This window comes from Orycteropus afer, unplaced genomic scaffold (genome assembly GCF_000298275.1).
Source record: "Orycteropus afer afer isolate SDZICR_OR568_19922 unplaced genomic scaffold, OryAfe1.0 scaffold00116, whole genome shotgun sequence".
NCBI classification, from domain to species: domain Eukaryota; kingdom Metazoa; phylum Chordata; class Mammalia; order Tubulidentata; family Orycteropodidae; genus Orycteropus; species Orycteropus afer.
This window is the reverse complement of record NW_006921703.1, coordinates 613,735-626,725: the sequence shown is the minus strand read 5'-3', so window position 1 is coordinate 626,725 and position 12,991 is coordinate 613,735. Positions and strand designations below refer to the sequence as shown.

General features: G+C 38.0%; 1 protein-coding gene across 1 annotated transcript in view; it reads right to left on the bottom strand.

Annotated features, from left to right (window-relative positions):
• MND1 (meiotic nuclear divisions 1) overlaps window positions 1-12,991 on the bottom strand; it is a 96,947-nt gene that overhangs the window by 17,631 nt on the left and 66,325 nt on the right. The window contains exon 5 of the mRNA XM_007943987.1: window positions 3,949-4,023. Coding sequence (XP_007942178.1) covers window positions 3,949-4,023 — 75 coding nt within the window. The remainder of the gene's footprint in view (window positions 1-3,948; window positions 4,024-12,991) is intronic.

The window sequence follows — 12,991 nt, the reverse complement described above, 5'->3', positions numbered from 1 at the left end:
ATCAAATCTATTCTTTAGATGATCTCTAAATTCAGGAGGGATAAAATCAAGGTCATATTTTGGCTCTCATGGGGTTGCTTTAATTATCTTCAGCTTCAACTTGAACTTGCATATGAGCAGTTGATGGTCTGTTCCACAATCAGCTCCTAGCCTTGTTTTGGCTGAAGATATTGAGCTGCTCCATCGCCTCTTGCCACAGATGTAGTCAATCTGATTCTTGTGTATTCCGTCTGGCAAAGTCTGCATATACACCTCCCGTTTGTGTTGTTGAAAAAAGATATTTGCAATAAATAAGTCGTTGGTCTTGAAAAATTCTATCTCCAGCGTCATTTCTATCACCAAGACAATATTTTCCAACTACAGATGATTCTTCCTTGTTTTCAACTTTTGTATTCCAGTCACCAGTGATAATTAACACATCTTTATTACACGTTTGGTAGATTTCAGACTGCAGAAGTTGGTAAAAATCTTCAATTTCCTCATCTTTGGCTTTGGTGGTTGGTGCGTAAATTTGAAAAATAGTAGTATTAACTGCTCTTCCTTGTAGACATATGGATATTATCCTGTCACTGACAGTATTGTACCTCTGGATAGATCTTGAAACATTCTTTGTGATCATGAATGCCACGACATTTCTCTTTACTTTGTCATTCCCGGCATAGGAGATCATGTGGTTGTCTGATTCAAAATGGCCAAAACCGGTCTATCTCAGCTTACTAATGCCTAGGATATTGATCTTTATGCATTCCATTTCATTTTTGACAACTTCCAATTTTCCTAGATTCACACTTCGTACATTCCATGTTCCAATTATTAATAAATGTTTGCAGCTGTTTCTTCTTATCTTGAGTCATGCCACATTACTGAAAGGAGGTCCTGAAAGTTTTACTCCATCCACATCATTAAGGTCAGCTCTATTCTGAGGAGGCAGCTCTTTGGTAGTCATATTTTGAGTGCCTTCTGACCTGAGGGGCTCATTCCTTGTGGTATATTAGACAATGTTTCAGGGCTGTTTTTCAGTAATATATCAGAGAGTGTTTCACTACTATTCATTAGGTTTTCACTGGCCAATTCTTTGAGAAGTGGATGGTCTCTTCCTTCTTCCGAGTCTGTCTTAGGCTAGAAGCTGCGCTGAAACTCGTCTGCCATGGCTAACCCTGTTGGCACTTGAAACACTGGTGGCACAGCCTCCAACCTCATAGCAACACACAAGCCACCACAGGATGACAAATTGACAGACAAGTTTATCTACCTTAGCAGTTCCAAACTGCTCCACTCCCACTTCCTGGCCTCCCCTACCAGTTCTAGCCCTCCAAAAAGCTGTCTGCTGCCACTTCCCAGATAGAGGGTATGTATTTTTTTAAAAAAATCCTGACATATGAGCTCAGGATAAGCAGAAGAAGTCGTCTTTCTTAGAAGCCTCTCCGAACTATTGTGCTATTCTGATAGCTACAGCATTCAACTAGGTTTGTTGGTGGTTTTTTTTTTTTTTTTTTTTTTTTTTTTAATATTTCTTAGGCCAGACCACAGAACCCATCCTTTTTTCACTCTAGTTACACTGGTTCTAGTGGACTAGGTAATACACAGCAGGTTGGCAAACAACTTCTGGGCAGGGTATACTACTATTAGTTGATGTTGCTTCTATAAATTCTTGCCAGTGTAAGTGAGTATGTCAAGATTTCCAGAACAGACACCTAGATGGAGTGCAAAAAAGGCAAAACAAACAATAAACAGGACAACAAAACAAAACAAAAACCAAACCCTACTGCCACTGAGTGAATGCCTACTCATGGCAACCCCATATGTTACAAAGTAGAACTGCTCCACAGGGTACTTGGCTGTAATCTTTATCAAAGTAGATTGCCATGTGTCATGGATTGAACTGTGTCTCCCAAAAGTATGTGCTTAATTACTAACCCTCTAACTGTAGCCCAGTAGCCCCTTGGGATGCAGTAGTTAAAGCACGCAGCTATTAACCAAAAGGTCAGTGGTTCAAACCCACCAGCTGCTCTGTGAGAGAAAGATGGGGCAGTCTGCTTCTGTAAAGATTTACCGCCTTGCACACCATACAGAGCAGGTCTACTCTGTCCTACAAGTCACTATAAGTCAGAACTGATTCAACGGCAGTCAGTTTGACTTTGGTATACCTGTAATTGGAACTGTGATGGCACACTTAAGCATTCTGTGATGATACTTAAGCATTCTGGTACTAATTAAAAGGCTGGCTATTGGAACCCACCCACCAGTGGCTCAATGGGAGAAAGATATGGCAACTGGATTCCATAAAGATTTATAGACTTGGAAACCCTATGGGGAAGTTCTACTCCATCCTATAGGGTTGTTCCAAGTCAGAATTCACTCAATAGCAATGGGTTTAGGTTTTTGTTTTGGTATACCTGTAGTTGTAATTCCATTTGAGAATGGATTTTCTTTGTTATGCTAATGAGGCATTATAAGTGTAGGGTGCGTATTAAATCAATCTCTTTTGGGACATAAAAGAGTAGATTAAATAAACAAATAAGCACAAATGGAGGAGAATATATCTGCCACATGATCACTAAGGAAGCTAAGAACAGAAGTTGAGAAGATACAAGGACCTTCCTCCAGATAGAACAAAGAGTGGGAAACTTCCTCTCGAGCCGCCCCTGAATTCAGACTTCTAGCCTTCTAAACTGTGAGAGATAAATTTCTGTTCATTAAAGCCACCCACCTGGGTTATTTCTACTACAGCAGCACTAGATAACTGAAACATCAGTTATCTTTCTTCCACTGTGACACTAAGTGGGTTTGAACCACCAATCTTTTGCTTAGTAGCTGAGTGTAAACTGTTCATGCCACCCAGGGACCTTTACATGTAATGCAGTTAGTGGTGTATGTTGATCTTCAATAGATTTTAGTTATAAACCCAAAGTTGAGATAAAGATAGAACTAGAAAGTAAAATGATCTTTTTAATCTCTACTTAAAATAAAATAGGCATGAAACGAATCCATGTCCCTGAACTATAAATGTGAAAGTTGTTATGTTGGTGAAAGTCTTGTCATGTATAATTTCACCACAATAAAAGTAAACAAACAAACAAACAAACAAACAAACAAACAAAAAACAGGTAAAAAGTAAAAAAAGAAAAGTAGGTCTGTATTCATTTAAATAATTTCAAAATTTTACAAGGCTATAAAGATACTAAGGAGCTCTGGTGGTATAGTGCCTAAAGCATTTGACTGCTAACTAGAAGGCTGGCAGTTCAAACCCACTAGCCACTCCACGGAAGGAAGACTGGGCAATCTATTTCCATAAAGATTTACCGCCTCGGAAACCCAAGGAGGGGTTCCTATGAGTTGGAACTGACTCAATGGTAGTGAGTTTGGGTTTTCTTTTTTTTTTTTTGGTTATAAGGATATCATGTTGACAGTTTTCAGTTTGTTCTGTTCAAAATTTAAAAACAAAAAAACAAACCATGAGTTTTAAAATATTTATGCAAACATTTACACAGGGCTTCCCAAGTGCCATGGAGCCCTTGGGTAATATAAATGGTTAATGTGCTCAGCTGCTAACCAAAGGTTAAAGGTTTAAATCCACTCACAGGTACCCTGGAAAAAAGGGCCTGTGCCAGGTCCTCTTCTATGTGCTTTGCAAACAATTTGCAAACAATTTAACCCAATGAGGTTAGATTTTATTATTTCTCCTTTTACAACTGAGAAAATTGAGGAACAGCAACCTTAGGAGACTTTCACACCCAATCAGTCTGGCTCCAGGGTTTATGCTTCTATGCTATGTCACTATATACAATACAACAACAAAAATCCAGATTTATGATTGGGAATTCTACCATGCCAAACCTTCTCATGACCTTTCCACTTCTCTTTTGGAAAGAATGGTATCCCGTCCCTCTTTGTCCTTATTCTTCTACTTATAATTGCTATGATTAGAGTCTAACGATATAAACTTACCGTGTCATGTCGGCCAATTTTAGCTTTCTCAATGCTTTTCTGTAGATTTGCTTGCTTTTGGCTTCCCTCAGACAACTAAAATATCAAAAACAAATAAAATGGCTTGTTAAGATAAACTTCCTTAACATGAGATCTGTCTTCAGCCCAGGTCAACCGAACAAAAAAGTGAAGGCCTACATTGCAAATTTCTGTAATTTAACAATACAACCAACCAAGGGACTATCAATCATTAGAACAGGCTGAGAAAGTTATAGAAATATTTCCTTCTCATTCTATGCAGAAAAATGAATATGTTTTCATTCTTTGCTAGAATATCTTCATTTATCAGGTTTCCCACCCCATCTTCAAATAATTTAAGGTCTACAATTATTAAGTTAGAAACTGAATTTAAAAATTAAAAAAAAAAAATCTGTTTTATGTTTTGTCTTCAAATTTCAATTCAATCTGACTAAAGTCTTTTCAAAATACCCTATGGTGGTATTTTCTTGTAGACTTCTACTTCTGTGATATTTTACTAACAGAGTCAATAATGGACAAATCACATTATTTTTAAATGAGTTACTTTGTGAGAAACTGTACACTTTACACACTAACTTCTCAGAGAAGAAAAATAATCTCTTAGCCTGTTGTGAACTCATGTAGCTAAAAAGTGATCGGCTAAAGCATTTTACACAGTTTAGCAAGTAGATAATTATATGTAGAAATGAATTAAATAATACCAATATCAAGGTAACACAGATGTGGAATGTTCACTGGCAGGTAGCTGGAACCAGACCAAAAAAGACTGGTTAATTTCAGAAAATTGCTTCTCCTTCTCAATTTTATTAATCTCACCTGGGCCCATAACTAAATATTGTAAGACATTCCTAACACTAAACTCTCCATTACATATTTTTATACAAACTAGTTAAAAGTTTCACACTCATTTGATTGGGTAAGGACCTTTTTAAAATATATGCCACACCTATCCCAACTCCTGAGTTATAAACAAGCAGTAATTAATAAATAATTGGATAAATTTAATCTCTTTTGGTTGATTACAAGAAATGGATTTTTCATAATGTAGCCTAGTTATACATAGAGAATAAACAACATTTAGATACTGTTTTTCCCCTCAAAAACCAAACCAAACCCACTGCCATTGAGTCAATTCCAACTCATAGCAACCTCCATTGAGTTTCTAAGGCTGTAAATCTTTACAGAAGTAGACCGCCTCATCTTCCTCCTGAGGAGCAAATAGTGGGTTTGAACCACCGACCTGCTGGTTAGCAGCCAAATGCCTTACCCACTATGTCACCAGAGCTCCTTTGTAGCCCATGGGACACACAGTACCCACTTACACTTTGTGCCTTTGGGGTTTTGTAGGAAGCTGCTATCCCAGTTTTAGTGTGTACCGCCATCTGGTGGGGCCTGTGTAACTGTGATTTTGAAGAAATGGGCCTCATCTCACGAATGTCTGCACCAGAGATCCCTTGGGACATGTGTCCCAGTAATCGTATAAAAATTCATATTAACCAAAAAAATTTGCTTCTCTTTCCATTTCATTAAAAATGTCATCCATTACTGAAAACACAGTTTCAACAAAAAGCTCAAAGCAGAAAATCAATCTTGAAAGTGTTTTCTTTTTTTTTCAATATTATCTTTAAAAAGTGGGAGCTCTGGTAGCATAGTGGCTAAGACACTTGCCTGCTAACCAGACGGCTGGTGGTTCAAACCCACCAGCCACTCCTTGGAAGGAAGGTTGGGCAATCCTACTTCCGTAGTGATACTGCCTCGGAAACCCAAGGAGGGGTTGCTATGAGTCGGGCCGACTCGACGGCACATAACAACAACAACAACAACATCTTTAAAAAGTTAGTAGCTTTCCTCTGGTTTTAAAAAATCTTTCACTTCTTAATATTTGTAAAGGGAACATTGCAAACTTTCCTTTAATAGTTCTCTAGTCACTAATTTTAATCCATAGCACAACAAGATCTACTGGTGATGCCAAGAGGACACCATCACCTAAGCAGTTATACCTCTTTTTGAGAGTAATTACCTTATGAGAGGAGCTCTGGTAGCCAGTGCCTAAGGCACTTGACTGCTAACCAGAAGGCTGGCGGTTCAAACCCACCAGCCACTCCTCAGAAGGAAGATAGGGCAATCTACTTCTGTAGTGATACTGCCTCGGAAACCCAAGGAGGGGTCGCTATGAGTTGGGTCTGACTCAATGGCACATAACAACAACAACATCTTGTTGAGTTAAAAAAAAAAAAAGACTATAGACTTAACAGCCAAAATAAGCACCAAGGCCCTGAATTTAGAAAGGGGAATTTCTTAATTCTAATGATAATTTCCTGTATTTTAAATGTGGAACTCTAAATTCTTTTGTCATTTTAAATGTCTTGCTAATGGAAGAAATCTAAAGGATGTTAACAAACAGTGCTTCTGCTAATAACACTAAGTACTGAAATGATTTGCTTCAGCTCAATAGTGAAGGATTCTTGGCGCTCTGCTTAGTTCTCAAAATCTCAACAACTGGAACCAATGACAGACAACTTTTGAAGGGGTCCTTCCTATTGTTTTTCATCTACACATCTCTTAAAAGCAATACTGAACATTCCTAACAATTACCTTGAGATTAAACCAAACATAGGCCTCAAGTTATAAGCGCTGAGCTTTATAGCCACTGTGCAGATATTATCTAACCAACAGTTCTCAAACTTTAGTGTTTATCAGAATCACCTGGAAGGCTTGTTAAAACAGTTTCTGGGCCCCACCTCCAGAGTTTCTGAATAGGTGGTCTGAAGTGAGGCTCAATAATTTGCATTTCTAACATGTTTTTAGGTGATGCTGATGCTACTGGTGGAAAGCACCACACTTTTGAGAATTATCGATCTAAACAAAAATCTGTTTTCTTGCAGTAATAAAGCTAACTAAAATACAGAGGATTATTAATTTGTGCAGGAATATTATCTAGCTCATTAACAAAAATGAATGATTGCTAAATATTCTTGTCTGAACTAAAAATAAAACTTGCTATTTCTGTCATTAAAATAAATACAAATGTCTACATTTGCAAAAATAGGAAAGAGAGTAACATTCTATATTTTAAAAAGGTAATCACTATAGACTATATATGGCATTCTTTAGTAACCCAAGGGTTTGAACCCATCCAGTGCTAGCATCCAGGCCTGGCGAGTACCTTCTGTAAAGATCACAGCCAATCCGATTCTGGACCCTAAAGAATCTCTCCAAATGAACACATAAACAAACACATGCCCCAACTATGTGGCATTCTAGAAAAGGCAAAACTATAAAGACAGAGGGGGAAAGGATGAATAGGTGGAGAACAGGACATTTTAGTTGTTGTTGTTAGGTGCCGTTGCATTGGCTCCAACTCATAGTGACTCTATGTAAAACAGAATGAAACACTGCCTGGTCCTGTACCAGCCTCACAATACTTGCTATACCTAAGCCCATTGTTGGAGACACTATGTCAATCCATCTACTTGAGGGTCTTCCCCTTTTTTGCTGACCCTCCACTTTACCAAGTATGATACACTTCTCCTGCGATTGGTCCCTTCTGACAAAATGACCAAAGTAGGTGAGACAAAGTCTGGCCATTCTCACTTTCAAGGAGCAATCCAGCTGCAGTTCTTCCAGGACAGATTTCTTCTGGCAGTCCATGGTACTTTCAGTATTCTTCGCCAACACCACAACTCAAAAGCATCAATTTTTCTTTGGTCTAAGTTTTTCATTGTTCAGCTTTCACATGCATATGAAGCAACTGAAAACACCATGATTTGGGTAAAGCGAACCTTAGTCTTCAAACAGGTATCTTTGCTCTTCAGCACTTTAAAGAGGTCATTTGCAGCAGATTTGCCCAGAGCAACATGTCTGATTTCCTGACTCCTGTTCCCACTGGTGTTGATTGTGGAACGAAGCAATATGTAATCTTTGACAACTTCAATCTTTTCTCCATTTATCATGATGCTGTTTATTTGTCCAGTTGTGAGGATTTTTGTTTTCTTTAGGTTGAGGTGAAATCCATACTGCAGTCTTTAATCTTAATCAGAAAGTGCTTCAAGTCATCTTCATTTTCAGCAAGCAAGGTTGTGTCGTCTCCATATCTCAGGCTGTTAATGAGTCTTCCTCCAATCCTGATGTCATGTTGTTTTCATACAGCCCAGCTTCTCAGATTATTTGCTCAGCATACAGATTGGATACGTATGCTGAAAGGATACAAACCTGATGCACTCCCTTCCTGATTTTAAACCATGCAGTATCCCCTCGTTCTGTTCCAATGACAGCCTCCTGGTCTATGTACAGGTTCCTCACGAGCACAATTAAGTGCTCTGGAATTCTCATTCTTTTCAATGTTATCCAGAATTTGTTATGATCCACACAGTCGAATGCTTTTGCAAAGTCGATGAAACACAAGTAAACATCATTCTGGTATTCTTTGCTTTCAGCCAATCTGGCATCAGCAATGACATCCCTCATTCCACGTCCTCTTCTGAAACCAGCTTGCATTTCTGGAAGTTACCTGTAAAGATACTGCTGCAACCGTTTTTGAATTATCTTCAGCAAGATGTCACTTACATGTGATATTAATGATATTGTTTGATAATTTCCACATTCTGTGGGATCACCTTTCTTTGGAATGAAAGTTGGCTGGGTAGCTGTCTTCCAAATTTCTTGGCACAGAAAAGTGAATGGCTCCAGTCCAGCATATGTTTGTTAAAACATCTCAGTGGATACTCTATCAGTTCCTGGAGCCTTGTTCTTCACCAGTTCATTCAATGCAGCTTCAAGTTCTTCCTTCAATACCATTGGTTCTTGATCATATGCTCTTGAAATAGATGAACACTGACCAATTCTTTTTGGTACTCTGTGTATTCCTTCCATCTTCTTTTGATGTTTCCTACATCCTTCAATATTTTGCCCATAGAATCTTTCAATATTGCAACTTGAGGCTTGAGTTTTCTTCAGTTCTTTCAGCTTGAGAAATGCCGAGCATGTTCTTCCCTTTTGGTTTTCTAACTCTAACTCTTGGCACATTTCATTATAATAACTGACTTTGTCTTCTCAAGCTGCACTTTGAAATCTTCTATTCAGCTGTTTTATCTCATCATTTCTTCCATTTGCTTTAGCAATGGAAGGGCATGTTTCAGAGTCTCTTCTGATATCCATTTTGGTCTTTTCTTCCTTTCCTATCTTTTTCATGACCTTTTGCTTTCTTTAGGGCATTTTTTAGGTCAGTGAAACTATTTCGTATGAGACTATAATGGTGAACACATGACCTTAAGCATTTGTCAAAACTCATAGGAATGTACTACACAAAGAGTGTTTAATGTAAACAATGGGCTTTTTAATAAATAGTATATCAACACTGGTTTATCAATTGTAACAAATGTATCACAGGAACACAGATGTTAATAGGAGAAACAATGGGGGAACAGATATAGGAACTCTGTATTTCATGCACAATTCTTCTGTATACCAAAAACTGCTCTGAAATGAAACCTATTTTTCTTAAAAAAAAAGTATTCATCATGTGACATCATTAAAGAGCAAACTCTCCTGATAGATTTCTATAATATAAAACCAGAACCAACTATATATTGGAATAAATTTATCTATAACATTCACTAAAACAAACACTAATAATTAAAGAAACCAACTCAGAACAACTATTTATAACTATTTAGAATTAGTAAAAGCAGGATTTCATCATTAGATTTGAGGATCTGAACATAATGCTTCTCTTTAATGCATTCCAGGCCGCCTATACAAGACACTCAGGGTTGAGAAACACAATGCCAATGTTTTCTAAAGGGCTAATTCACTGCCCAGAGCAACTGTCTCTTCATAAGAGGAACAGAAAGATTGATTCAAGCTTCCCTGCACAGGAGTTCTGATTTGTTCTTTTTCAGAATTAAAACAATTTCATTATATTAGGGAGGAATACAGAGATTTTGATAGATAAGAATGTCAAGGAACAGAGAAGAGGGAAAGGATAACAGTAGAAGCAAAACAAGATCATGTAACTACTTTTTCAAAACTTGTGTTCTGTTGTGGAAAATAGGTCCTATATAGTTTGTTTTTTCTTTAAAAAAAAAAAAAAGTCAGTCTTACTTTCAATTTGATATATCTAAACATTCTGGTTAGAATACCCACAGCTTTGATATTTATGTTTTAAGTCAGTATTTCCATTTAGGAATCTATCATAATGATATGAAGACATATTTAATGATAAAGATGGGAGCAATGCAACTAGCCTAACAATTTGTTGTTAGGTGCCATGGAGTTGCCTCCGACTCATAGCGACCCTATGCACAGTAGAATGAAACACCGCCTGGTCCTGCGCCAGCTCCGCGATCCCCGGCATACTTGACCCCATCGCCACAGCCACTGTGTCAATCCATCTCTTTGAGGGTCTTCCCCTCCTTCGTCAACCCTCCACCTTACCAAGCCTAATGAGAGAAATGTTAAACCAAAATTTCATGATATGGTATGTTAAAATTATGTAGCCGAAGGAAATGTTTTAAAATAAATTTCAATGACACTGGAAAATACTGACAAAATGAAGCCAGTTCAAAGAAAAGCTGAAAACAAAACTATCGACACATTCTTTCTCCATTTAACAAAACTTTCTCCACTTAACTGATAAAGAGATCATATGACACCTTTATCATAAAGTAAATAAACATACTTGGGCCTGCTATGGCTTCTCTCTATACTGCTCCACTATTTGTCTATTCCTATACAAATTAAAAAAAAAAAAACAGTAACTCACTGCCATCAAGTGGATTCTGACTCATAGTGACCCTCTTTGGGTTTCTGAGGAGGTAAATCTTTATGGAAGTAGATTGCTCAGTCTTCCTTCTGTGGGGTGGCTGATGGGTTTGAATTGCCAGTCCTCTGGTTAGCAGTCAAATGCCTTAGACACTACACCACCAGAGCTCCTTCCTACATTAACACACCAAAAAAAAATCAAACTCACTGCCAGTGAGTCGGATCTGACTCATAGCGACCCCTCCTTGGGTTTCCGAGAAGTATCACTATGGAAGTAGATTGCCCAATCTTCCTTCTGAGGAGTGGCTAGCATAGTATGTCATATAATTGTCTGATTCAAAATGACCATTACCAGTCCATTTCCACTAACTAATGCCTACGATATTGATCCTCAAGAATCCATTTCATTTTGGCCACTTCTAGTTTTCCTATATTCCTACTTTGTACATTCCATGTTCAGATTATTAATAGATGTTTGAGTAGTTTCTAGCATCACAGCAACACATAAGCCATTACAGTATGACAAACTGACAGACGAAGAGTGAACATATATATATGTAGATGTGTAGAGAAGCCCTGGTGGCACAGTGGTTAAAGTGCTTGGCTGCTAACTGAAAGGTTAGCAATTTTGGCTTTTTACATGTGTATACATATGTATACACACATATATATCCATACACATATATGCATATATAAACCAAACCAAAGCCAAACTCACCGCTATCAACTCGATTCCAGCTCATAGTGACCCCCATTAACTTTCTGAGGTGGTAAATCTTTACAAAATAGATTGTCCCATCTTCCTTTTGCAGAGTGGCTGGTGGGTTTGAACCACCAAACTTCTGGTTAGTAGTCAAAAGCCTTAGGCACTGCAGCACCAGAGCTCCTTATATGCATATACATATATAACCATACACATTTTTTTTCTTGGTTGTTATTGATGTTGTTGCAAAATTATATGTCTTATCCTTTTGCCATCACTTCTTGAATATAGCTCTCTGTAGAATACAATATTGACAGTTATTCTTAGTGCTTTGAAAGTATTGCTATATTGCTGTGTGGTGTCTTTTGTTGCTAATGAAATGTTTGCCATCCATCTAATTGTCTTTTTTTTGGCCCTGTAGTAATCTCTCTTCTATTTGCTTTTGTGATTTTTCCTTACTATTTGATACTTTGTTTTTATGTTATTTTATCATGATTAGTCTGACAACATTTGTTTTTATTTCTTCTGCTTGAGACACTACTGTGTTAATCATTGATGACTGAAGTCTTCTAGAAAATTCTAAAGTAGCATTTCTTAAACTTTTTCCTCTTACCTGTTATCTCTGTTCTTTCCTTCTGAAATTCCTATTTGGCATAAATTGAACTTTCTCATATTATCAACCATGTTATTTCATGTTGTTACGTGCCATCGAGTTGTCTCAGACTCATAGCGACCCTATGCACAGCAGAATGAAATACTGCCTGGTCCTGAGCCAGCTCCATGATTCTTGCTACACTTGAGCCCACTGCCACCACCATCATGTCAGTCCACCTCATTGAGGGCCTTCTCCTCTTTTATCGACCCTCTACTTTACCATGCATGACATCCTTCTCCAGGGAATGGTCCCTACAGAAACGTGATCAAAGTATGTGAGACGAAGTCTGGCCATTCTTGCCTCCAAGGAGCATTCTGGCTGCACTTCCTCCAGGACAGACCTGTTAGTTCTTTTAGCAGTCCATGGTACTTTCAGCATTCTTCGCCAATACCGCAGGTCAAAAGCATCAATTCTTCTTCAGTCTTCCTTATTCATTGTCCAGCTCTCACATGCACATGAGGCGACTGAAAATACCATAGCTTGGGTCAGGTGCACATTAGTCCTCAAGGAGACATCTTCACTCTTCACCACTTGAAGGAGGTCCTATGCAGCTGATTTGCCCAGTGCTGTATGTAATCTGATATACTGACCGCTGCTTCCACTGGCATAGATTGTAGAATCAAACAATGTGAAGTCTTTGACAATTTCAATCTTTTCTCCATTTATTGTGATGCTGCTTATTGGTCCAGTTGTGAGGATATATGTTTTCTTTATATTGAGATATAATCCATACTGCAGACTGTATTCTTCAATCTTCATCAGTAAGCGCTTCAAGTCATCCTCACTTTCAGCAAGCAAAGTTGTGTCGTCAGCGTATTACATGTTAATGATTCTTCCTCCAATCCTGATGCCACATTCTTCTTCATATAGTCCAGCTTCTTGGATTATTTGCTCAGCATACAGAT